General features: G+C 34.6%; 1 protein-coding gene across 2 annotated transcripts; it reads left to right on the top strand.

Moving 5' to 3' along the window:
* Positions 1-686: 686 nt before the first annotated feature.
* Positions 687-21643, top strand: LOC131660977 (isoamylase 3, chloroplastic-like). 2 transcript variants are annotated; one of them, XM_058930356.1, is made up of 24 exons: positions 687-1042; positions 1127-1175; positions 1258-1329; positions 1560-1717; positions 2779-2872; positions 3736-3972; positions 4251-4355; positions 4531-4635; positions 5100-5234; positions 5369-5455; positions 5912-5963; positions 6442-6505; positions 12580-12679; positions 14500-14600; positions 15003-15054; positions 15305-15367; positions 16036-16125; positions 16205-16277; positions 18720-18799; positions 19886-19990; positions 20061-20159; positions 20267-20328; positions 20711-20819; positions 21025-21643. In XM_058930356.1, the coding sequence occupies exons 1-24, from the start codon at positions 906-908 to the stop codon at positions 21136-21138; spliced, it is 2343 nt and encodes a 780-aa protein (XP_058786339.1). In that variant the 5' UTR covers positions 687-905; the 3' UTR covers positions 21139-21643. The 2 variants fall into 2 exon arrangements, with proteins under 2 accessions (XP_058786339.1, XP_058786340.1); XM_058930357.1 differs by lacking the exon at positions 687-1042 and having other exon boundaries at positions 1131-1175; positions 1253-1329.
* Positions 21644-22595: the final 952 nt, after the last annotated feature.

Raw genomic sequence — 22595 nt, 5'->3', positions numbered from 1 at the left:
GAAAAATGCTTTAATGTTAAATTCTTCCGGAATTTAACAAGAATGATCAAAGAAATCTAATATTATTGTACAAGGAAAATCAATTTCTCTACAAAATATATAAAAAATAAACATATTTATATGAAGAAAAAAAAATAGTAACAAAATCATGGATTATATTATATTGGTTCAAATATATTAAGATTAGAAAAATAACGTAGAACCTGACTATATCATCACCCGCGTTGTAGAGTATCGTGCTGATAACGTGTTATGAAATTCACCAAATCAATATAGAGATGAATGATACATGAAGGAGAGAAAGAGAAGAGAGAAAGCAATATTGTATTATCTTCTTCCAAAAGTACCATTTACATTGCAATATGATCCATATTTATAGTACATGACCAATAACAACCATTAACTCAAGGAATACACAAAGGTTAAGAACTTAAATTATAGGAGTGAAGGAATATAGAAAGATTGGGGAAAATGAACATCCACATCTATTTCCTATTATTCATAACAGCTCATAATTTTTCTCTAATTTTAGAGTTTGCATGTTAATCCCTATGTATAATTTAGTAATACTTTAATAAATGAAGTTTATCTTAACATAAAATTCACAGAATTAATTATTTATTTAAAAATTCCTGAAAACTCAACCGATCAAAATTTGAAAAGATGTAATAATAGAGTGAAAAAAGAATGATGAGATTTTGGAAAGATGTGCAAGATATCTTCCCGGCACGTGTAGAGGTCGATTGTCCCATTCACCTCTCTTTCCCCAAACCAAGACAAGATTCACGTGGCAGCCATGAATATCGCATTGCTCGCTTCGAATCATCTCTAGACCTTACACCTCAACTCAATTCAACTCAACACAAACACTCTCAATGTGCAAATAACAACACTCCTCTTCAACAATGCTTCACAATCCATTACTCTGCTCTTCAAGAACCGCCACTCAACCAACAACACTCCTCGCTTCGATTTTCTCCGGCACCGGCAACTATCCCGGACGCACTTCACTTGCCGGAAATTTCTCTCGCCGTGATATCCGGTAATTCACTTTCAATTTTACATCCATTTATTGTTACTATAATCAGTAAGAATTTTAGGTTATTACGTTTGATCCTATCGTTAGGTTGAAGTTTAGTATGCAAGCATCTGGAAGCAAATCGAGTAATAGTGAGGTATGTAACTGCATTTCAGTAATCTTAGTGAGTTCTTATTTTCTGTTGTCAATTTTGATTGAACATTTTTGGCATAGGTTAGATAAGAGAAGGTTCAAAGCTTAGCACAACTAATGCTAATGCTTATGGTCGAGCTCAAGAAGAGGTGCATAAGGTAGTATTTATGTCATTAATGTCTCTGTTTTGTGCCACTGATCTTAAAACTTGAATAATAAGAAATGTAACTCAATGTTGAGAAAGATCATGTGTGGAAAATGAAAAGAATAAGGTTTGACTTGTAGGAAACCTTTTTAAATTTAGATATTATTCTGATTGTGAAAGAGTGTCACTGTACAAATACTTTAATCTACATGTGTTGCAATGTCTTACCTTTTGTGATTCTAGGATGAAGCCTTCAAAGTGATGAAGACCAGACCATCGTGGGAAACTTCTCCAGGCCAAGCATTTCCGTTGGGTGTATCACAAGTCGACAACGGGATCAACTTTGCTATTTTTTCACAACATGCAACTGCTGTCACACTTTGTTTGGTCCTCCCTGAAAGGTAAATTTAGATTTATTTTTGTATGTTGGTTTAAACTTCCTATAAAAAAATGTGTTTGAAATACTTTCTGTCATATTTGATTTTAGCCACATACAAGTGTGAGGAGCCTTTAATTTCTAAAACTTGTCGGGAACACTTTTTTTTGTGTGTGTGACAGAAACAATAATTTTTCCCCCTATTACAAAAGATCTCGCTAGAAGCTTCCAAAAGTAAGCTGAACCTAACATGAAGCTAACCTTGTTTGTGCTCCCCTCATTGATTTGTCATTCTGTATATTTGCTCAAAACTGTTATGTCAAGAGAAAGAGATAGATCTTTATTATTAAGGATTGAAGTGTTTGCTTTGATTTTGAGATCGTTAGAAAGCATTAAGCATTTGGGATCGCGATTTAGAAATTTTTCGAGAGGTTAGTTTTAGATGGTGATATGGGTTGGGTTTCTTTTTGCATTATGGTGCAGGAACAACTTAAAAAGATATTAAAAACAAAGGATATTATTCACAGTAGGGAATCACAGTGTATGCATTATATAAGTTTTTATTGTACCTTTGGCTTAAGGATGCTAAGGTTATATATTTATAGTAATCATTATTTTCCCTGACTTATTTACTTAGGCCTATGAGTAATCCAATGGAAAAGTGGTTTATAGTTCAATCTTTCTTGCTGCTGGTCAATTTAAAGCTTTCGTTCTTGGTCTGAGTTAATTTTTTGAGAATTGTATGCCAATATCTGGTACAAATTTGAAGGGGATGCAGATTGCTTCATCTTTCTGATATTTCATATCTTCTAGTCATTTTCAACTTGAAAACAAATATATCTTTTGGCATGCAATATAGGTTCAATGAATTGGAAATCACTTCTACGGCATGACTACATGTCGGGATTTGTGGATGAGAAGCAATGTGATATTGCAACATGAATATACTTGGTGTTCATGTACTTTCTTAATTGTAATATTGCCTGAATTGTCCTGCAATTAAATTTATGTATAAGATTTCCATAAAAGTTATTGGTCCATTTTTGTTTCACACAGCTTTTCCTTTGCTTTTATAAAATATTTTAGGGAAAGCATTGACACACTGGATGGTGGTATGATAGAACTGGCTTTGGACCCTCATTTAAACAAAACAGGGGACATTTGGCACATATGTATTGAGGTGCTTTCTGTGATATTGCCTGTGCCTGATTTTAGCCTTTCCATGGTTTTTTATTGAAATTGTTGTTATATGTTTTATAATTTATTTAAAAAATACAATATGTGTGCAATTATCAAGTACCTTTCATAATTGCATAGATAAATAACATTTCTTTTCTGTGTATTTGAGTATAAATTTTGTATATTTTATGCATTATTTTCAAGTGTATTATTCTTGTGTCAAAAACTTCTTTTGGCTAGTCAAATATGAATTTTATTTACCTTTACTCTTAAATATTCTAAAATATTGACAATAATGGATGGAAGTATATGAGATGTCTTTGAGTTGAATACCGATGCACCTCATTAAAAGCTTTGAAAGTAATTGGAATCAATGTATCAAACTTCATGCAGTTTTACTATAATGATTATATAGATACAAATTTTCCATTTTAAATTTGATGAGATTTTTTCCCACCTTTATGATATTAAACAAAAACTTATATGGGTACGGCACTTCATTGAAGAAGACATTGCTTATTAAGTGCATATTTCTATTACAAAACTCCCTAAACTCCTCTCCTCCCAAATATGAGTTTATGGCGTGCTTATCATGTATCTATTGTATAGGACCATTTCTCCCCTAGTTAATTCAATTAGTTACAGCAGTGACAACTGTCACATGTTGACTGTATTTGTTTATTAGTATTAGCCCAGTCTATAAATATAGATCCATGACTCATATTATGTAACAAGAATTCCTTTTATCATCAATGAATACTAAGATTTCTCAGATTCTCTCTAATTCAAACACTGAACAGCTATTCAAAATGCACATTTAGACATTTAGTTAATATATTTTGTTTTTCATCTCTTGCTGTGCAGGATCTTCCTAGGAGCAATGTTCTGTACGGGTATCGGATAGATGGATCTCAAGACTGGGGTAAGGGGCATCGATTTGACAGAAGCATTGTGCTTGTTGACCCTTATGCAAAGCTAGTTGAAGGTCGGAGATATTTTGGGGATACTAGCTCAAAGTTGTCTAAGTTTCTGGGCACATATGATTTTGACAGCTTGTCTTTTGACTGGGGAGAGAATTATAAGCTTCCAAATATTGCCGAGGTATTCAGCCTGCATAAATGATAGTTGCTCGAAAATGATATTCATCAAAATCTTTTCCCTAAACCAAGGCTTCATAGAAATTGCTTTATGCTTAAAACTATATATAGAGTTTGCATTCTACCTTGATGTTTTTTTTTGATAAGCCATTCTACCTTGATGTTGATCTCTACTTTTTTTCTTCTTCTTTTTCAATTGATGAGAATATGACTGCCTATTGTATGTTTCTAGATGAAGTAAGTCCAATTTATGGATTCATTATGCTCTTGTTGCAAATGCAGAAAGATCTTGTGATATATGAGATGAATGTCCGTGCATTTACAATGGATGAATCTAGTGGGTTGGATAACAACATTCGTGGAAGCTATCTTGGTGTGATTGAGAAGGTAACATCTGTACTATCTTTGGGTATCAGAGTAGTAAGGTGTATCAATGTTTAGTGGTTGCATGCCACCAACTTTAGGAACTATATTTGTGCTGTTTATTAATTACTATATGATTGGTGCTGACAATATATTTTGTATTTCTTTATTTAAACTCATTTTGTTGCTTGCATATAAGATCCCACATCTTCTAGAGCTTGGTATCAATGCAGTGGAGTTGCTGCCTATCTTTGAGTTTGATGAATTGGAATTGCAGAGGCGTCCAAATCCTAGAGATCACATGGTAAATTACAAAAGTATCACGTTCTATTTTGAAGTCAAGGCTTCATAATGGACCTCTTTAGTGTGTACTGTATATCTCCAGTAAATAAAGGAATGGATCTTCTCCATTTCTCATTCTGTCAATTTTCTCCATCACTATGGTTTTGGGAGTATAGAATAAATCATGATAATGTGATATTAGATGACCTTGAAATTTTCTCAATACACCCCAAGACTATAGAAAGGAGATATATAGAGTAAACTGGAGAGGATCCATTCCTAATAAACAAATACATAAAAACTGTTGTATTCTTTCTGGCTGTATCATAAAAACTATTGAATCCATATCTGTTTTACTTCGATGATTGAAGAGATCAGAATATGTAATGTCTATTTTTCTTTGATGATCAAAGAGATCAGAGTATGTAACATTGACTTGCTAAGTGGCATTATATGATACTAACATATGTATTTTTGCTTTCAAAGATTAATACGTGGGGTTATTCAACAATAAATTTCTTTGCTCCTATGAGTCGCTATGCTAGTGCTGGCGGAGGACCAGCCAATGCTTCCCAAGAGTTCAAGCAAATGGTGAAAGCCTTGCATTCTGCTAGCATAGAGGTAATGATAGTAGTATTTCATTGTAACAACTTTGGAGTGGAGGCATGCTTAATATTTCGCTCACCTGATTCTGTCTTATTTTATATGATTTCAAGATTTATATATCTCTTGTGATAAATCTTATTTATACATAGGTTATTTTGGATGTTGTCTACAATCATACTAATGAGGCTGATGACCCCAATCCTTACACTACTTCATTTCGTGGCATAGATAATAAGGTAATTTCTTATTTGTAATTTTATTTTTGAAACTGTTATTGTACGTTAGAATATTTGCAGTGTCTTTATCTTGTTCTAATATAGTTTTAATGTCCTTACAAAGTAGCATGTCTTACAGTGTGATATGTGTGTCGGACACCGAAGTGTGTCCAACACCTGGACATGCCTAATCAAAGGAGTTTTCGTGTTCCATAGTCAATAGTCAATGAATTCATCTCCTTCGAAATTTTATTAGTATAGCACAAACTTACTCTCGTTTAATATTTCTTCAACAGTCGAAAACAATTCATGGTAAGTTTCTCTCCCAAGTATTGGCATGTAGTTAGGAACACTATATATGGCTTCGGTAAAGTGGTATCATCTATTAACAAATGTTTTGTCATATTTGTTTTAGTTATGTAGGATGTTGAAAAATTATTTGCTTTTTCTGTATATAAAGTTTCTTCATTTCTATAGGTTTATTACATGCTGGACGACAAAGGACAATTGCTGAACTTCTCTGGCTGTGGTAATTTTATCTTTTTCTAATCCTTAAGATTCTATTCTAACAGCTTTATTCATATGAATTTACATTTGCACTCAGAAAATAGATATAATGAAACAAAATCTTGAAAATAACCCTCTACTCTAATTAATAACATCAAATTGAGGGCTACAATATTCAAAAGTAAAATGCCCCTCAGCTCCCAGAGCTATGTGACCAAACCAATTGCAAAGTTTTCCCATAACTATGATGCTGAGCATCCAAGTCTTGAAACCAAGTAGTATCCAATTCCCTTCAATATATGAATAAATTGCAATGTGTTTCTTGTTTTTCACAATACAAATTAGCAGCAATATAGAGGAACTGTGTTTTTTTTTCTCTACAGAGAATATTTAATATGCAACATTTGATTTAAATTTTATTTACCTTCTGCCCAAATGTAGTATATTGTTGTATCAATATTTAAGTTCTCTTCTCTCACTTAGAGAATGTTCATCCTCAGGAAATACATTGAATTGTAACCATCCAGTGGTCATGGAGCTAATTCTTGACAGCCTAAGACATTGGTATGGACTATTTGTGTAAAATTTGTTATTGATATGATTATTGATTGTATATAACTTGATTTATTTTGTGGAATTGACCTAATACCAGCTTTTCCTTGTTCGTTTGTATATTTGTATACATATTTTTTTGACAATATGTATTGTTGAGATATTGATACTTAATATGATTAATTTGTTAGTATATTTAGGAATTCTAATAGGATTGCATTTTTATTTAGATTGTATCTTAGTATCAGATTGATATTAGTTATTATTATCATGATTTGTTCTTGATTTAGGATTGAGTCTATGTATTCTATAAATAGGAATTAGTATCGAGTCTCTTGTATCAAGTCAATAGTTATTATCAATAATATTTTTCTTTCATCTTTTACATATAGTAACAAATTCAACATGTAGCATATAGACTTGGTACTTGTAGATATTATGAAGCACTCTATATTGTTATTTCTGTTTCTGCAAATCATTTATACTCGGTCAGTAATCATAAAGGCCGGTTAGTTTCTCTTGTGAATAGGAATTAGTTTAAATGTAATTATTTAGTGTAATTACCGATATAACCCTATAACCTTTATATATACGAGAAATAATAATGAGAAAAGCATCAAGCCAAGAATTGTTGACATGGTATCAGGAGGTTTTCGATCAAACCTGTGTGAGTTTTAGGTTAATCTTGGCTTTATTCAGCGACACCCCACTGGGTCGCTCTTGAAATCGTCTCGGTAGATCTCGTTTCTCGGTAATTGAAATCATCTCGGTTCTCGGTAATCTCTTCCAAGATTGCGATTCTAATCTCGGGTGCTTACAAATCGTGTTTCCTTTGATCGTGTTATCGTATCGGTGTCGGCAAATATTCTGAATTAGGGTTTTGACTCGGTGTCGGCAAGTATTCTGAATTAGGGTTTTGACTTGGTGTCGGCGAGTATCCTGAATTGGGGTGTTGATTTGGTGTCGGCAAGTATTTTCTTCAGTGTTCCGTTGGTGTTTCTTGTTTCACGTTAACAAAATTGTTACGTTAACAAAATTGTTCTTAAGTCATCTCTGATATTATGGCTTCCGAAGAAGAGATAGATCATATTTGTGTTCGTTTTACCGGAAAGAATTATCTTGTTTGGGAATTTCAATTTCGGATGTATGTCAAAGGGAAAGGATTATGGAGTCACTTGGACGATGTCTCTTTGGCACCGTTAGCGACAACTGACTTAGATGCATGGGAAATAGAAGATGCTCAGATTATCACTTGGATTCTCGGTACTATTGATCCTCACATGATTAATAATTTGCGATCTTTTTTCACTGCCCAAGAAATGTGGAACTACTTGAAGCGTATCTATAACCTAGACAACGCGGCCAAACGTTTTCAGTTGGAGCTAGACATTGCCAATTACAAACAAGGCAATCTGTCTGTTCAAGAATATTATTCTGGTTTTTTGAATTTGTGGACAGAACACTCTGCGATTATACATGTTGATGTTCCCCAGAGGTCTACAATACTAGTAGGCGAGATCAATTTCTCATGAAGCTTCGTGCAGAATTTGAGGTTGTCAGAGGTGCTTTGCTGAATAGGAATCCTGTTCCTTCTTTAGATACATGTGTTGGTGAACTTCTCAGAGAGGAACAACGTCTTGCTACTCAAGGATCCATGTCTCACGATGTTGTCATTTCTGAGTCTGCTATGTTTGCATATGCTCCTCAGAGTAGAGGTAAAGGTCGTGATATTCGACATGTCCAATGCAATGAAGCACGGACACGATACGAGTATCAGATACGATACGTATCCGATACGGCGATACGTTACTAATTGAAATCTATAAGATACGATACGTTTAAGATACGTTTAGTTAAATTATAATCTAACAAAACCAAACTCAATGGAATTGTAAATACATTACTATATTGCTGGAAAATATTAAAGTGATACCTATATTTTAGTAAGATGTTCTTAATGAAAAAATGTGAAGGCATTATGAAGAAGAAGAAATTAATCGTTGCAGAGAAAGAGGTTGCAAGGTATAATATTGAAAGTAGAACTTTCTTGTAAAAATTAAAAGGAATGATACGTAAGAAAAAAGAGGAAGTTATAATTAATATGTATTAAATTTAAAATGTTGAAAATTGGCAGTAATAAATCATGAGAAATTAAATCATTCTTGAAAAATGTCAGGTTTCTGGAAGGAATTAAATAAGGTATTAAAAATGACCATTAAAAATAATAGAGTCATTAAAATAAATAAAAAAACTCTTAAAATTGAGAAGTCACGTATCCTGACGTATCGGAGACGTATCGCTGCCGTATCAGAATTTATTTACTTATTTTTTAATATAAATAAATCCGGATACTCCTTCGATACGTATCGGCGCCGTATCGGAACGTATCGGCGTATCGGATACGATACGGCCTAGTTTTTGAAGTATCCGTGCTTCATAGGTCCAATGTTTCTCTTGCAAACAATTTGGACATTTTGCTCAGAGTTGCAGTAAGAAGTTTTGTAATTATTGCAAGCAGCAGGGCCATATTATCTCTGATTGTCCCACCCGTCCTCCACGATCAGCACAACGTTCGGTGCAAGCATTTCCTGCTAGTACAAGCTCTGCAGTTGGTCCTTCCATCACCAATCCATCTAATGGTGATGCTCTCCAACCTGAAATAATCCAACAGATGGTACTTTCCGCTCTTTCAACCTTGGGAATTCAGGGTAAGTCTTCGAATGTTTCCTGCCCGTGGTTTCTTGATTCTGGTGCATCCAATCACATGACAGCCTCTTCTGAATACTTGCACAATTTACATTCTTACCATGGTAATCAGAAAATTCAAATTGCGGATGATAATGCTCTTTCTATCACGAATGTTGGTGACCTCAACTCTGATTTTCGGGACGTGTTTGTAGCACCTGGACTTGCTTCCAATTTATTATCTGTTGGTCAATTGGTTGATAATAATTGTAATGTAAATTTTTCTCGTGATGGTTGCCTTGTACAGGAACAGGTGTCGGGGAAGGTGGTTGCGAAGGGGCCTAAAGTGGGAAGACTGTTTCCACTTCAGTTTATTTCTAGTCATTTATCTCTTGTTTGTAATAATGTCTTGAATTCTTATGAGGATTGGCATAGAAAATTGGGTCATCCTAACTCTGCTGTTTTATCTCATTTATTTAAAAATGGTTTATTGGGAAATAAAAATGTTGTTTCTAATGCCTCTCTTTCATGTTCTGTTTGCAAATTAGCTAAAAGTAAAACACTTCCTTTTCCGTCTGGTGCTTATCGGGCTTCCTCTTGTTTTGAAATGATTCATAGTGATGTATGGGGTATGTCTCCTGTAGTTTCTCATGCTCGCTATAAATATTTTGTCACATTTATTGATGATTATAGTCGTTTTACTTGGATATATTTTCTTCGGTCTAAATCTGAAGTGTTTTCTATGTTTAAGAAATTTCTGACATATGTTGAAACTCAATTTCATGAAAATGTTAAAATTTTTCGCTCTGATTCTGGTGGTGAGTACATGTCTCGTGAGTTTCAAGAATTTCTTCAACAAAAAGGCATTTTGTCTCAACGATCTTGTCCCAATACCCCCCAACAAAATGGGATGGCAGAACGCAAGAATCGTCATTTGCTTGATGTGACCCGCACTTTACTTCTTCAAGCTTCTGTACCACCCCGATTTTGGGTGGAGGCTCTTTCCACAGCTGTCTTCTTGATCAATCGTCTTCCTTCTACGGTTATTGATCTCGATTCTCCTTTTTTTCGTCTTTTTAAAATTCAGCCTAATTATAATGATTTACATACTTTTGGATGTGTTTGTTTTGTTCACTTACCTCCATTTGAAAGGCATAAGCTTGGAGCGCAGTCTGTTCAATGTGCGTTTATGGGGTATAGTCACTCTCATAAGGGATTTGTGTGTTATGATGTCACTGACCATCGTTTTCGCATTTCTAGGAATGTGACATTTTTTGATAATCAGTTTATGTTTCCATGTGTTTCTCCTGTCATGAATGATATTGTTACTCTTCCTAAGTTTTCTATTATGCCTCAATCTATAGAACGCTATAAACCAGGTCATGTATATGTCAGAAAACACAAACAGCAGGTTCCCACACCCCTTCCCGACGCTGAACCGCCACCTGATCCTGTAACGGTTGAACCACGACGTTCTGGTCGAATATCTCGAGCACCAGATAGATATTCACCAGACAGGTATGATTCCTCACATACTTCTCTGACTGCCACACTCTCTAGCATATCTATTCCTACTTGCTATTCACAGGCAGTTAAAGATGTACGGATAAAAGCAATGAATGAGGAACTTCAAGCTCTTCAAGAGAATTTCACATGGGATATTGTCTCTTGTCCTCCTGATGTTAAACCCATTGGCTGCAAATGGGTGTATTCTGTGAAATTGAATTCTGATGGGTCCCTCAACCGTTTCAAGGCTCGCTTGGTTGCCTTAGGAAACAAGCAGGAATATGGAATTGATTATGATGAGACATTTGCACCGGTTGCCAAAATGACATCTGTTCGTACGGTACTCTCTATAGCTGCTTCTAACGGGTGGGCTCTTCATCAATTAGATGTGAAAAATGCTTTTCTTCATGGTGACCTGGCGGAAGATATTTATATGACTCCTCCTCAAGGTTTATTTCCGTCATCTAAGGGTGTGTGCAAGCTCAAACGCTCCTTATATGGTTTGAAACAAGCGCCTAGAGCATGGTATGAAAAATTCGCTCCACTCTACTTGGGTTTTCCTTTACTCAGAGTCAGTACGATTCTTCTCTATTTATTCATAGAACATCTACTGGAATTGTCCTACTTCTTCTGTATGTTGATGATATGATTATTACTGGTTCTGATCATGCTTCCATTCAAAGCCTTAAACAGCAGTTACAAGCAGCGTTTCATATGAAAGATCTTGGTAATTTGCATTATTTTCTTGGTCTTGAGGTTCATTCTACATCCAAGGGCATATTCCTCCATCAACACAAGTATGCCACAGATTTAATTTCTATGGCTGGTCTGCAATCGGCTAATCCAGTGGATACTCCTCTTGAGGTTAATGTTAAATATCATCGTGATGATGGTGATCTGTTGCATGATCCCTTATTGTATCGTCAACTCGTGGGTAGCCTTAATTACTTGACTATTACTCGCCCTGACATATCATTTGCTGTTCAACAAGTAAGTCAATTCATGCACTCTCCTCGCCACCTTCACTTGGCAGCAGTTCGTCGTATAATTCGTTACTTGAAGGGAAGCTCTCATCGTGGTTTATTCTTTCCTACTGGAGTTCCTCCTAAATTGAGTGCTTATAGTGATGCCGATTGGGCAGGGTGCCCTGATACTCGACGATCTGTCACTGGTTGGTGCATGTTTCTTGGCTCTTCATTGATCTCATGGAAAAGTAAGAAACAAGCGAGAGTCTCTAAATCTTCTACTGAATCTGAGTATCGTGCCATGTCTGCTGCTTGTTCTGAAATAATTTGGCTTCGTGGTCTTTTGGCTGAACTTGGATTTCCTCAAATAGAGCCAACTTCACTTTATGCTGACAATACAAGTGCCATCCAAATTGTTGCGAATCCTGTTTTTCATGAACGCACCAAACATATTGAAGTTGATTGTCACTCAATCCGTGACGCTTATGATGACAGAATAATATCACTTCCTCATGTCAGTACTCAGTTGCAGATTGCAGATATTCTTACCAAGGCTGTTCCGCGTCCACGTCATCAGTTTCTTGTTAGCAAACTGATTCTCATTGACAAGCAGCATCAATTTGAGGGGGGATGTGAACAGGAATTAGTTTAAATGTAATTATTTAGTGTAATTACCGATATAGCCCTGTAACCTTTATATATACGAGAAATAATAATGAGAAAAGCATCAAGCCAAGAATTGTTGACATCTCTAAGGGTCAGGCAATGTTTGACTATCTTTAATGTTTTTTTTAAAGGCTAATAATAATTAATCGAATTGTGACGCCACTGGAAATACTAAAATATAGAAACTAACCAATATCATGATTTTCTTTTATGTTTCTAACTGTGTAAGTATTATTTTGTGTGTTTCGTTTTGCTTTATTGTAGGGTCACTGAGTATCATGTCGATGGATTTCGATTTGATCTTGCAAGTATAATGTGTCGAGGAACTGATGGTTCGCCCCTCAATGCTCCTCCACTCATCAGGGTAAACAAATACTCCTATATTCACAATATAATATGTGAGTTCATCAGTGTGGTTCAGTTATTTGGGATCTCAAATCATCTGAAAACAATGTTGGATTTCTTTTTGGACATTCTTGTCAGACATAAGGCAGGACATAAAAAATTCTGGACATTTTAGATTTTCCATTCCTTCCAATGTCTGTATAGGTGTCCATGATTCTTGGTTGTTAAGTAATTGCTTGCACTACAACTTCAGGACCAATATTGTGTCAAACTGAATATTCCAACCAGAAAACAGACGAGTTAGTTTTTGGTTTAATGTGCTTTTTACAATAACAGCCATATATAGAGCTCCTACAGCTAGGGTTGGCCATTGGTTGAGTCAACCTGACCCAACACAAAAGACATATAATGTCAAACTCAGATATTCTGAAAACTGTGTTTACTCTTGGAGAATTCTCATATAAATACAATTTAAATTACAAGTTAAGTGGCTGACTCAGCCCTCATAAAACTGCAACTGCCATACACACATTTATGCAGTTTACTATACTAATTAATCTGCTAATGTAATATATACATTTATGCACTTAACTATCCTAGTGAATAGCAATTCCAATTATTGTAATTAGTAAATATCAGTTAGAAATGCATACATTAAACCTACTGACATATAAAGGGTTCCATTCCTACATCTAAGAGTGGGCACGGGTTGTGTAAAACCGATCCGATGCTAAAAATGGTCCGAATTCAACATAAAGTTATTTTTTGGGTTTTCAAAGAGCTAAACTCGATTCACTCAGTTAGGGCACTGGGTTCAATGTTTTTAGATTGAACCTGCTAATGTAATATATACATTTATGCACTTAACTATCCTAGTGAATAGCAATTCCAATTATTGTAATTAGTAATGCATACATTAAACCTACTGACATATAAAGGGTTCCATTCCTACATCTAAGAGTGGGCACGGGTTGTGTAAAACCGATCCGATGCTAAAAATGGTCCGAATTCAACATAAAGTTATTTTTTGGGTTTTCAAAGAGCTAAACTCGATTCACTCAGTTAGGGCACTGGGTTCAATGTTTTTAGATTGAACCCGAATCAGTCCTTATAACTTCACTATTGTGAAAGCATAGAAATACAGTTATTAGAAATTGCTGCAGATCTTCCTGTTATTGCAGTTGTGCAAAAACCAGAAACCAGTTGATCAGCTTTGCCACACAGCCTGCCAACGTGACTTCCAGACCAACATGAACTTCAGATCCCTCTCCACACAAGAGTGATACACGATTTTTTTTTTGTTTACTTACAAAATAAGCTCTTTTCAAATGTCCATAAGATGAAAACGAATTAAAGCATAGAAAACAAGTCTCTTCTTAAAAATATGTGGGGAATAAATTCTAAATAAGTGTTCTGGATTTGAGCTCCATATAACTTAATCACCATAAACTGACCAAAAAAGAAAAATTCCATGGCAATTCATTCTCAACTAACCCTCCAATCCTTGACCTAGGTAGGAAAGAACTCCACATGAGGTAGAAATCCAATGCCCATACTTAGTAAATGAATGGGTTTAGATATCACAAACCAAAATGAGCTTAGCAGTTCAATAAAAATGAAAGCCAATCAAAACCTGAATTTTTAATTTAGTTTAATTCTTTTTACCAATTTTTGTTGGTTTGATTTCATGTTAACTAGATTACTATTAATTAATAAACATTCCTATAACTTTTTTGATTTGAAGACAAACCTTTCAGTTGCAGTGGTCTCTTTCTGCTTTAAATTTGGGAGTCTGGAATTTGAATATTTTATCAAGTGATGTGATGTTATCCTCTGCAGGCAATTGCTAAAGATGCAGTCTTGTCAAGATGTAAAATCATTGCAGAGCCTTGGGACTGTGGTGGTCTCTATCTTGTTGGAAGTTTTCCAAATTGGGATCGGTAATTCTTTTAATGATCTTTAAGTATATATGTTTATTTTATTAATAATCTTCATCATAATCCTACATATAATGAAAGTTGATGAACTTAATGCCTGATCGAAGCGGCTCTTGTACTATATTAAAGTTTGGGTTAGGCTTAACACAAACTTACAAAACCAAAATGAAAGGAGAGGATGTCTCCCACTTATATACCCATTTTCAGGCTATATCTTGTTCATTGTGAGACTCAACAATACTTTTTGCTTTGCATCATGTTACTGCTGTGCCAAAAGTTAATGTCATCTTCTAAACCGCGCGCACCTATATGATTCTGTCTAGAATGTCAGAAATATTGTTTTATGGATGTATTTATTGGATATTAGTTCATCTATGAAGAATTTAATGTATGTCTTTGATGTAGATGGGCTGAATGGAATGGAAAATATCGTGATGACGTACGGAAATTTATCAAGGTAATTCTAAGAGTAGAAAATACTAATATGATCCAAATTTTCTTTCTATTGGCTGGCTAAGGTAACATGCTTTACATAAGATGGATGACCTGCAAATAAAAGGCTGAGATAAATCAATTGTCATTCCTATCAATATGCTGTATGGGGAGTAAGAAACTCATGAAAAATGGATTTTATAATGAGCTGGGATTTGACTTATGCCTTGTTTGGTTTATTCTTACTTCATTGTCTCCTTTAATACATGTCCTAGGGTGATTCTGGAACCAAGGGGAGCTTTGCAACTCGTGTTTCTGGATCTTCTGATCTTTACAGAGTAAGCGCCACTTATAACACTTCATGGTTGCTATTTTATAGGACTTACTCCGTCAAAGACCAACTCTTTAAGCTATTTGATGGAGGTTTGGGAATGGCTTTTTACGCTTCCAACAACTCTGAAATTTAACTAGTGTAGCTAGAATGTTTGATTAAGCTAGTCTAAATTATTGCCAACTCTGTAGTTTATCCAACATATCTACCATAAATATGCAATTATATTTTGATGCTAAATTTCTTATGCACTCTTTTAAAGAGGCCTTCAGACTTCAAAGTCTTACTGAAATTCATGATACAAAATGAATCATCAGTCCCTCCTCCTTGGTAAACTATGTTGGTCAAATGAGTATATTTATCCAATCTCGTGACTGAAAAATAAATACTGGTAATTATTATGTTGCAGTCAAAATATGATGTGTCCAGCACTTCGGCTGCTAAAAATTTGTGGTTGATCTTGAGTTCTTTCGTTTAGTCTTGGGTGATATTAAAAAAACTAGTTTTATTTCATGGCAACATGATGAAATTAATGTTATTTTATTTATGCCCCATTCTATTAATATGTTGTAAATATGGCTCTGAAATTTAATGATGTCGATTTTCACTCAGCTCTATTCTGCTTTATAAATAATTTTATAACAATGGCTTCTCACCTTCATCTGTTTGTCTCAGGTGAACAAGCGCAGACCATACCATGGTATTAATTTTGTTATTGCACATGATGGATTCAGTTTGCGTGATCTTGTTTCATACAATTTCAAGGTAGATCCTCCAAATTTTTTCCTCCAATTTTAAATTGTATATCAAAACTTGATATTTTCTTTGATTCTTGATTTTGCAGCACAATGAAGCTAATGGGGAAGGTGGGAATGATGGATGCAATGATAACTTTAGTTGGAATTGTGGTTTTGAAGGTAGGCTCTGAAAGGCTATGCTTTACTTACGTATCGACCGTTCACCTATGCTATTCATTGTTTGGAAATGATGTGTTCTCTTTGAATTGACTTTAATGTAATAATTCTATTCTAGTGCCATATTTCCATTGCTTTCTATATGGTTTCAGCAGTCCTAAGTTCAGTGATCAAGGGTTTCCCTCCCTCTTCACTCGCGGCATGCACAAACTTGTCGAAGCATGCTCTTACCGGCGCTTCCAACAGCACAAACACAGCAACCTCTGGTCGCACTGAAGACTCAACAATGACTGATGGCAGTGTGGGAGCCGGGAGGCGAGGCTGTAGCACAGGTGGTGCAGGCAGAGGTTGTCAAAATCGGGATCTTGCATAATCGGGAGGGGATAATAAGATCGTAAAACATAAGATCGGAAGATCCTACTCAATTTTTTTGTAAGATTGAGAGGGGGTAGCAAGATCGGAAAACTTAAGATCGTAACAAAAAGCGTAACTTAAACAGAAAATAATACTACATATTTGAAGTATTTCAACATGATATTTTCGTAGGCAAGTGTATTCATGGAAAAATGGACGCCGCCAAACTGAAATTGTTGTGCCTTTGTATCTTGTGCTGTTGGAAAATGGCCGACCGTGGCCGGAACTGGCGAATTGCACATAATCAATGGTTTTACCATTTTTTTTCGCAGTTTGACTACAACACACGATTCTACTTAATATCTAGATCGTTGTGGGTGAGTGAGATCGTAAAATCGTAAAATTTTAAGATTTAGATCGTGATTTTGATAACCACGGGCAGCACAACTGGAAACCAAAATTTGATTGCCCATGCCTTGTTGGTTTCTCCAACTCACTCCAAATCAATGATCCGCTACTCAGTAGATAAAACTACACATATTAGTCTCAAATTGTTAAGCTAATTTTTGAAAGCAAAGGGAAATATGGGTTTCTTATAAAATATGTGCCTAATTTGGAAAGCCAGGATGGCAAGAGACAAACCCTGTTACTCCTTATCATTGTCTGATTAATTAATTGTATGGAATCAACAACTGGAAATATGTTCATGTTTTGACTTACAACAAAACAAGATTTAGAAGCTGGAAAAGACACATACTCTTATATTCAAAATTCAAAATTCCTATCTGATTTATGTCCTGAAACAATAGTTATGGCATGCAAAACAGGATGGCTACTTACTACAAAGCAATAACGACTTTGCAGGAGTTGGACCTCTTATACGAGGGCAGTTGGATATGCACTATGGACATTTTAGTTTGCTTTGAAATTTTGCCCTAATTGTGATCTTCCCATAGCTGCCTAATTGAGTCACGATGAGTAGAAGGTTTTGCCCTAATTGTATGATTAAGAATTTTAACAAATTTCCTAGGAGCAAGTGATCAAGACCCAAAGTATGGTTGGTTTAAAGATTATTGTCTGTCTCCACCCTACATGGGATAGTGTTTCATCAACTGTCTAAGGAACAAAGATAGATGAAATAAAAGAGCAGAAAAAAAAACATAATAGGTGTGAGACAAGAAATGATGAATAGGGTTAACGTATAGAGTAAAACATCTATCTTTGTGGAGGGCAATGTGAAAGTAAGAAGATGCAGGTGGAGGCGAATGGAATAGAAGCTGAAGCACTTGTTTCATGTTATAGGACTAATGTCTAACGGGAGGAGCGATGCAAGTGGGTTGTTGTCATTCTTTGAGACAACATTAGAAAAGGTGATATGTGCAAAAATAGAAACAGATTTTGCTGGAGGAGGCATGGAAGTTATCAGAGAAGATGACAGTCGTGGTGGAAAATGAGATTCATAACCGTTTGCTTTGGAAGTCGTAAGTCAAGTTGAAATCGTTGTGCTGGAGTGACCAAGATGGAATAGACAGACAATGAAGGTGTGGAAAGCTGAAGAGGTTGTATATCGTTAGACATGGCTATGGCCTTGATCAAGCTTTGATATCCTGATTGAAATTGATAGTTGAATAATTATAAATTAGAGAAATGTAATGATTTTTTATATTATTATTCTTTCAAGTCGGAGAAATCTGAGTCTACAATTATAATAATTGTATATTCTAGTCTTGGCTTGTCTAACAAGCTGCTAACTGAATGTAACCGATTTTGACGGAGATTAGCTGACTTAGGCTATTATTGACACACTACATTACTGGTAGACTATTCTAGAACATTTACTGAATGCACCACAAATAAAAACTGCATAGCAAAAATCTTGAACTGATGTAAGCAAGCATAAGCAACACAACTCTCTATCAAGAAATGTGGACCTTGAAACCTATATCTTTTCTTAACTTTGACTTCCAGAACAGTTACAGGCAAAAATACAACCATAGTATGGTCACCTCCACCCATGTTTAATTATCTGTCAAGGATATAATTCATTTTCCATTTACTGAAAATTGGTTGTTATCTGTATTTGTTTGATAGGTGAAACTGATGATACTAGTATAAGAGCTTTGCGGTCAAGGCAAATGAAGAACTTTCATTTAGCATTAATGGTATCTCAGGTACATATTTGAAGTACGTTTTAGAATGCTTTTGTGCTACAATTTTTTTAATATTATAATGCAAATAAACCCCCTTAATCTTTGTCTATCTGGCAAATAACCTCGTGTGGTTTCAATTTTGGCAATTAATGCGTTTGAACTTTCAAGTTTAAACATATGGTAAAGTACTCAGAGCAAATGTGAGTAAATATTGGAAGTTCAATTGAAATACAGTGGCCTGTTGAAACCTTAAGCTTGCTAAATAACAGCTTTAATCTACTATGCGTTGCATAGGTACTGGTACGTACCCAGTACCCGATACGGGTACTGGTACGGGGTACGGCATTTTTAGAAAAACTAAGGTACGGGTACGTTAGTATAATGCTTTAAAAATATAATTATAAAAATAACAAAGCAATTATATTATTTAAATAACGATAAAATAATAAAATTAAAAAATAGTTTGCTTAAATAAATCACACTTCAAAGTATTAATAAATCATAAAATCATGGTTGAATATCAATATTTTCTTCTCCAATGAATGCAGTTTTTAGTTCAGATTCATCGAGAGAATGAATCCATATGTGCTCCAATTTCTTTTCAACGAACCCATTTCTTAATTTTTCTTTCGGTTTTTTATTTATAAATAGAATAAATAAATAACCTAATTTTTACTTAAGCCTAAATTATGTTATCCAAAAAAATTTAAAACCGAAAAAAATAAAAAAGTTTGGGTACGTGTACCAAATGTGTACCGGTTGGTGTACCAAAGCAAAATAAAATAAAATAAAATCGGTACGGCTTCGGTGCGTACCGTACGCGTACCGTACGTGTACCGGTACCCGGTACGTACCCGGTACCGGTACTTTACCTAAAACGGAGTACCCGTGCTTCACATCTAGGAGCTATGTGTCGAGGCTCAAAGTTTAAGGGAAATTATTTTCATTTTAACTTAATTTTTATTTAACTACATTGCACTTTAGGTGATTATACTATACAGACTTTTCAAAAGAAAACTTGAAGATGCTGTTGCATTAATCCATTTGTTATCATTAGCTGCCCCTAAAATCAGAATAGCAATTTAATAACTTGTAATGAATGACCAGGGAACGCCAATGATGCTAATGGGGGATGAATATGGCCATACTCGCTATGGAAATAACAATAGTTACGGGCATGATTCTGCCATTAATTTTTTCCTGTGGGATCAGGTAAATTTATAACATCCCTCTTCGTAGCTTACTAGTGATCATTTCTTAACAGCCTAATCTTGCTCAATAGTTGGATGCAAGGAAGCGTGATCACTTCAGGTTTTTCTCCAATGCGATAAAATACCGGCATGAACGTAAAATATTCAGGCATGAAAATTTTCTCAGTGAGGTGATTGTTCAATACTAATAAACTATTTCTTCAAAAACAATACCATTTTCCCATCAAAAAGGGAAAATCATTGTCATATGTGCTTATAGAACAGTTTATTTTTGCAGAAAGAAATAACTTGGCATGAAGACAATTGGGACAATTATGAAAGCAAATTTCTTGCATTTACGTAAGTATACATATTTCAATTTGAAATAAATGGAAAACACTGCAATTTTAGAGACACATTCACACAATGAAGCACCAAAACACTATCTTCAGATTAGATATTATCTTGGTCATAGAGTAGGGGTTATAAAGTGGATGTTCAACTCCTCCTACTAACATAACACACTAATTATCAGCATTTGATGTTCAAAAAAGAAATCTTAGTCATGCCGTGTACTTTATAGTCAATATATAATAGAAAAAAATAGTTTAAAATATATATAGATACTCTTTGCTTCTCCTAATTTTCATTAGTGGAACTGGAATGTCTATTGCTTGTAATTGAGACTGACTTGACAACTCTGTTTTTCCCCTTTGTGTTTGTGTTTCACATATGCATGCAGGCTTCATGACAAAAGTGGGGGAGATGTCTATTTAGCTTTTAATGCTCATGACTACTTTTTGAAAGTTCTGCTGCCCACACCTCCAACAAAGAGAAGCTGGTATCGCGTGGTAAGATATGTTTTGAGGATACATACTTGGGAGCTAACATAACAAAGGGATATAATGGTGTGATATAAATTATAATTGAATGGATATGTAATAGTAAAGTTTTACATTATTATTTCATATACTAATTGTTCTCTTTATGTTAGAAGGATATAGATTGTTTCAATATGTTCAATATAAGTTTAAGTTTATGTCGGCATATTTACAGGTGGACACTAATCTTGAATCTCCTGATGACTTGGTCCTTGATGGTGTTCCCGGCATAGGAAAAACGTACAGTATAGCTCCATACTCCTCCATTCTTCTGGAGGCAAAGTTTTGATTGCAGACGCTGTTTGTATACATGTATCCGTAAAAGAATAAAAAAGGAAAAAGACGGTGTATATACTTGTATCAGTGTAATGTTAATCTTATTTTCCTTTCAAGGCAGCAAGATGATCATGCTCTGAATTAGTTCCCTGGCTCAGTATGGCATGAAGTTTTACAGCTCAGTATTAAAGACGCCTGTACCAAATAGAAGATAGACGCCTCTGAATAGTAATAATGTGTTGTAGGAATAAATAATCGCAGGAGAAGGAAATCTGAAATCATATCATTTTCAGAATGGTGCAGGGCATATATGCAAGGTACAAGCTACTTGGGAGCGGTGCTACGAAGTATGGATAGTCAATTACTACCTTATATTGCTATATATTTGTTTGATAAATGTTTCTGTCTATCTACTGTTTATGATTCTATATATACACACTAGTATGTATACTGAGATCCTTTGTACTGTTGATATATTGTAAATTTGGCTTGAATGGAATAAATTCATATTTTGAGAAGCTTACATTCCCTCTTACATAAAATAATTTCTTAAATAAAAATCAATGATTTTGATGATTATAATCAGATATAGTTTAGTGATTGAATTTATTTTACCTTGTAAAAGATATATTGTGATTATTTATAATTTAATGAACATAAATATTTTACTAATGTTAAATATTAATATATTTATAAATATGACATTGTTTTGACAGATATATTTTTAAAATAACTAGAAGTATAGATATAAACATAATAAATATTAAAATCAAATATGATTAAAATACTATTTATAAATCAATTGAGTATATAGCATAATCGATATAGTATTTTTTCGGTCAATCAAAGATAGATTTTTTTAGCCTCAGTAAAAACAAAATTGATTTTTTTTTCTTGGCAAAAAAGGGGCAAGAGGCACCAAAGCCCAAAGGTATATTAAAAAAAAGGAAGTTACAGAGATAAAAAATACAAAAATTAAGGGGATCGAAATAAAAAACCATCAATGAAAGGGGCGGTTGGAGTCTTTTGGAGGTGTATTACATATAAAAGATACGGTTGTGTGGTCTCTTGCTCCGGATAAGGATTTTACGGTGTCTTCTTGTTATTCACATTATGCTTCTTCTTGTATTCCTTTTGTGGACTCAAAATACTAAAAACAAAGACTACACACAGAGGGAGTTTGAAGACCTCTGAATGCAAGATTATGTAGGAAGTTTATTGTGTATCACTCTCCAAAACAACAAGGATTTAGAAAGGGGAATGCGAGCATTCCAAAATCTTTTTATCTCATCGGCAACTTGCAATGCGTTCCAATAGCTTTAGCGGTTTTATAATGGAAAACACGATAAAATTCATTAACACCAAAAGCAGATATGAGAATATTTTGTGCTTTTCAATCGTGAGCCCACTTTTTCTTATCCTCATCATTCCACTGTGCTTCCGGTTTAGGTGTGCCAACACCATTAGCAT

This window comes from Vicia villosa, linkage group LG3 (genome assembly GCF_029867415.1).
Source record: "Vicia villosa cultivar HV-30 ecotype Madison, WI linkage group LG3, Vvil1.0, whole genome shotgun sequence".
In the NCBI taxonomy this organism is placed as follows: Eukaryota; Viridiplantae; Streptophyta; class Magnoliopsida; order Fabales; family Fabaceae; genus Vicia; species Vicia villosa.
The sequence above is the reverse complement of the archived record's forward strand: the minus strand, read 5'-3'. Positions and strand labels throughout refer to the sequence as shown.

What these genes read in the sequence shown, in the direction of transcription:
- LOC131660977 (XM_058930356.1), top strand. Translation starts at nt 906, where the DNA reads ATGCTTCACAATCCATTACTCTGCTCTTCAAGAACCGCCACTCAACCA. An exon ending in TTCTCTCGCCGTGATATCCG is followed by an intron (nt 1,043 to 1,126) that starts GTAATTCACTTT and finishes TCCTATCGTTAG; the next exon opens with GTTGAAGTTTAGTATGCAAG. An exon ending in ATTTTTTCCTGTGGGATCAG is followed by an intron (nt 19,991 to 20,060) that starts GTAAATTTATAA and finishes CTTGCTCAATAG; the next exon opens with TTGGATGCAAGGAAGCGTGA.